This window comes from Galeopterus variegatus, unplaced genomic scaffold (genome assembly GCF_000696425.1).
Source record: "Galeopterus variegatus unplaced genomic scaffold, G_variegatus-3.0.2 Scaffold1325, whole genome shotgun sequence".
Lineage (NCBI taxonomy): Eukaryota > Metazoa > Chordata > Mammalia > Dermoptera > Cynocephalidae > Galeopterus > Galeopterus variegatus.
Genome location: NW_007727436.1, coordinates 179,498 through 184,211, shown reverse-complemented (window position 1 = coordinate 184,211; position 4,714 = coordinate 179,498). Strand labels below are relative to the sequence as shown.

General features: G+C 32.2%; 1 protein-coding gene across 2 annotated transcripts in view; it reads left to right on the top strand.

Moving 5' to 3' along the window:
• MPP5 (membrane protein, palmitoylated 5 (MAGUK p55 subfamily member 5)) overlaps nucleotides 1-4,714 on the top strand; it is a 58,591-nt gene that overhangs the window by 21,277 nt on the left and 32,600 nt on the right. For both annotated transcript variants that reach the window (XM_008576313.1, XM_008576314.1), the window contains exons 4-5: nucleotides 3,091-3,168; nucleotides 3,744-3,890. In XM_008576313.1, the coding sequence (XP_008574535.1) occupies nucleotides 3,091-3,168; nucleotides 3,744-3,890 (225 nt within the window). The remainder of the gene's footprint in view (nucleotides 1-3,090; nucleotides 3,169-3,743; nucleotides 3,891-4,714) is intronic.

The window sequence follows — 4,714 nt, the reverse complement described above, 5'->3', positions numbered from 1 at the left end:
CTTTTTTTTTTTTTTTTTTCTTTTGTGGTGGTGGGTACGGGGATTGAACGCTGGACCTTGGTATTAGCTGCACCACTCTCTAACCAACTGAGTTCATCAGCCAGCTCCCGTATGTAGTCTTTTGTGTCTGCCTTTTGCTCAGCATAATGTTTTTGAGATTCATCTATGTTGTTCATGTATCAGTCTTGCTCAACGTAATGTTTTTGAGATTCATCTATGTTGTTCGTGTATCTGCTTACTGAGTAGTACAGACAGTCCCCAACTTATGTTGGTTTGACTTAAAATTTTTTGACTTTACGATGGGGCAAAAGCAATTCACATTCATTAGAAACTATGCTTCAAGTACCCATACAACCATTCTGTTTTTCCTTATCAGTACAATATTCAATAAATTATATGAGATATTCAACACTTATAAATAGGCTTTCTGTTAGATGATTTTGCCCAGGTGTAGGCTAACGTAAATATTCTGAGCATCTTTAAGGTAGGGTAGGCTAAGCTATGATGTTCAGTAGGTTAGGTATATTAAATGCATTTTCAACTTAAAATATTTTCGACTTAGGATGGGTTCAAGTCAAGGAGCATCTGTATTCCATTGTATGAATATCCTATAATTTCTTTAACCTATTGATGGGTATTTGGGTTGTTTCCTCTTTAACCTTCTAGCAGGTGTGTAATGATATCTTGTTTTAGTTTTCATTTCCATAATAACTACTTATGTTGAGCATTTTTCCATATTTATTGGCCATTTTCTTATCTTCTTTTGTGAAATATCTGGTCAGATGTTTTTCCCATTTTAAAATTCAGATTGTTGGTACTATTTAGTTGTAAGAGTTCTTAGTATATTTTGATTGCAAGTCCTTTGTCAGATATATATATCTCGAGGTGAATATCTTGGTAAAAACGAGTATAAAAATACAGGAAGGATATATATCAAGGTGATTATCCTCAGGTATAATAAAAGTCTTCTATTTTCTTCCTTTTGGTTCTCTATTTTCTGATTTTTCACACTTACTATTTCTGTCATGTAAGAAGTTAGTTTAAAATGAAAATGAAGTTTGCCTCTGAAGGAAAAGAAGAAAAAGTAATATAGCTAGAAAATAGTATAAGGTCAGGATAGAGTATTTTTAAAGATAAGAGATTAGAACATTTTTATAGGCCAATGGAAAGGAGACAGTAGGGTATAAGAAGAGCCTTTTAATTCCTTAGGCCTTTGTAGAAGTAGCTGATGATACATGTTGACCCTGGAATAGATAACATCTGGGTTAATAGAGGAAGGGTGTAAGCTCTCATAGACGTTCTGAATTTTTTTAGAAGGAAAGATTTCAGAGATGTTTAAGAGCTGACTTAAAAGTAGAAATAGGAAACAATGTCTAGTACAGAAAATAGATGAGTTGACTTGGTACACTTTGTATGCCCTTGGCACATTTTTAATCCAAACTTATCTTTCCTTTCAGAGTTGCTTTCTTCAGCTATCAAAACGTTTATGATCAGGGAATATAAATTTTATTTAAATTAATATAGATTTCATAAATTTTAAGAATGAAAACACGCTATTTTAAAAGATCAGCTTTTAGCTATCCATAATTTTGGATCATGGCCCTTGTCCATTAGTAAGATTTTAATGGAGTTCTTGAAGAAGATTATTTGCTATGCCATCCTCTTTATACATATAAAATTAGAAACATTTTTCTAGGTACCAATACCAGAAGACAGACTGGTTTTGGTACTGTCATTGCATTGATCCACTTGTTGGGGTAAAATTAGTTAATACCCAAATTATCATCTGTTAGGTTTGATAGGGTAATTACTGATAAAATGATTTAAAGTGGCCATGAAAAGTGTAGAATTACTGGAGTTTCTGTTTTAATCATGAGTTACTCATATAAAAAAAGTTCTATATGTGGATTTACTTCTGTATGTTTTCATTAATGGTGATAACTTTGCAATAATTCAGATAACAGAACCAAAGTGCTGTTTTTGGTGGGTAATTGGGTTTGGGGATAGAAAAGGGAAGAAAATCAGATTAACAGTGAAAGCACACAGTATAATCTTTGGGGAAATATGTAGTCTGTAGAGCAAAATTTGTACCTTTAAATATTTATGGTAGAAGAGAAAAGATGGAAAATAAATGAACTGAACATGCATAGCTCAAGCGATTGGAAACTGAAAAAATAAATAACTAAAACAGAAGAAAGGAATTACATTATTTAAATGGAAAGAAGATTTAATAGGATTAGAATCTGGTTTTTGAAAAGTACAAGAAAATAGGAAAACCTTTGATAAGTTAGATGAAGGAAAAAAAATACCAACAGCTTTAGAAAAGAAAAAAGAAGCATGAATGCAGATAGTTTGAGATTATCTCAGTCAGTCTTTGAAGCTGAAATGGTAAGTGGCATTCTACAGATAAGGAAATGGGGCTAAAAAAACTATAACAAGAGGAGTTTATCCTAGGAATGCAAAGATTACTTGACTTTGGGAAATTTTTAAATGTAATTAATTCACTTTGTGGTGATTATTCTGTTACGCTCATATAATTGATTTTGTTAGTCTGTAACTCTTTAAGTTGTCAACTCTGATTTTAAATATAGTTACATAAATATAGGATTAAGAAACTATCCAATAGCAAGGTAACTGTTAGAACAGTTTTTCTTCCCTTATGTAATCATTATTAGTATATTTTATAGTATGTTGGGAGAAACTTCCAAGATGGAAGTAGTTCATTCATAAGCATAAATAGCAAAATCTTACGTAGTGATTTTTTTGTTTTTGTTTTTTTAAATAGGGAGAGCTGTTGTTACCTATGATACGGGAGCGCCGCCGCGCTTCCCAAGCTGCGCACTATCCAGTGCGCCACCGGGCCGGCCCCCTCATAACTCTTTTTTAGTGTTTTCCTTTCAAGTATTAACAAGATAGAAAACTCTGTGGGAAAAAATAACATTCTGATTTTTTCTCATAACTCTTTTTTAGTGTTTTCCTTTCAAGTATTTTTTTTTAACATTTTAATTTGTACTTTTTGAAAAATACTACCTTACATAGGTGCTGCTAGTTCCTATAACCTAGGAAGAATAATCTATTTTTATTTCATAGGTACAAACTGTTTTGAAGCCAATCCATCAGAAGGAAGGACAAGAATTAACTGCTTTGTTGAATGCTCCACATATTCAGGTAGAAAATGGACAGAGCATTACATATGTGGTTTTTCCAGTATTCATCTTTTTTTTTAAAAATCAGTCTCCTAGGGCTAGAAGAGACCTCAAATATTATCTAGCCTGTTTTGATGTTTACAACCCCCTCTGCAAAATTATTATTGTTGGATTATATATGTTCATATTTAAAATTAACCAAATTATTTTTGAAGCAATGTTTTTCTTCTTTAAAAATCGGACAAAAATTTCTCCCTTTTTCGGGTTATATTTTCCATAAATTTTAATTATTAGGGTGTTTAGGCCTTTAAATTGATTATGTTTTTATGAAGCATAATAAGCATTTTAGTTTTTCATAGCCCATTCCAGAGTATGCTCTGGTACTTAACACATCTTTAGTTATTATTAGCTCTAAAAGATGCAGGGTTGCATCTGAACTTAAGTTGGAAAGTTTGGAAACAGATCTGGACATATAATTGATTATAGTACTTTTAAAGATTTAATGATCAGAATACTAGGTACATGGTTAGGTTAAAAATCACTGTATAGAAATAAATTGTGCTGTTATTTAAAATGCTTTGGATTTCTTTGAAACAGGCACTTTTACTGGCACATGATAAGGTGGCTGAGCAGGAAATGCAGCTAGAGCCCATTACAGATGAGAGAGTTTATGAAAGCATTGGCCAGTATGGAGGAGAAACTGTAAAAATAGTTCGTATAGAAAAGGCTCGTGATATTCCATTGGTGAGTGTCCTACATCTCTGATCTTTTTATACAGAGATCTTGTGTATGGCAGAGAGTTTAAAATGTCATTACATTACTGGTGTTCTCTTTTGAGGTTAAATTTGTTGTAATTCTTCAGTATTCTTGCTCATACCCCTTATTCAATTGAGAAAAATGTATTCATCATCTTTTCTTACCCATAATTTGATGAAAATGATACCTCGTGAAATATTTGTTGAGGAACAAAGAAGAGATAAGTAATTTACTTCATTATTCTCCTAGCTTAATTTTTTAAAAACAATGATTAGAAATCTGATCTTTTCATTCAGTTAAATTTATTGAAACATTTACTATGTACTTCAGATATTCTTAAAAGTATATATTCCTTAATGTTGATATTTGTTTTATAGTTTTTATGTGTAAAACTTTTTTCAGTCTCTTTTTTAAGTCTGCTGTCATAACCTTAAATTTCTTTCCTTGGTTATTAGAGAAATATTCTTGAATCCTGGTGTCTCAAATTGTGCCTTGATTAGTGTGGTACATGGAATAAGGAATGTATTTAATAGGCAGTTTATAAATAGTTATTCTCCCCCCAGTCTCCCAAAGAGAATAGAAATTGGGAAAGTCATGACAAAATTTTAAAATAAAAGTTTAGGAGAAAATGTTACAAACTCTGTCTGCTTTCAAGCTTTATTCTGTATCTTGTATTTCCAGTTTTTTTTGTTTGTTTGTTTGTTTTTCCTTTTTGTCTTTTTTCGTGACCGGCAACGGATCGCAACCCTCAGTGTCGCACCCGTACCAGACCGGGACCGGCAACGGGATCGCAACCCTCAGTGTTGCGCCCG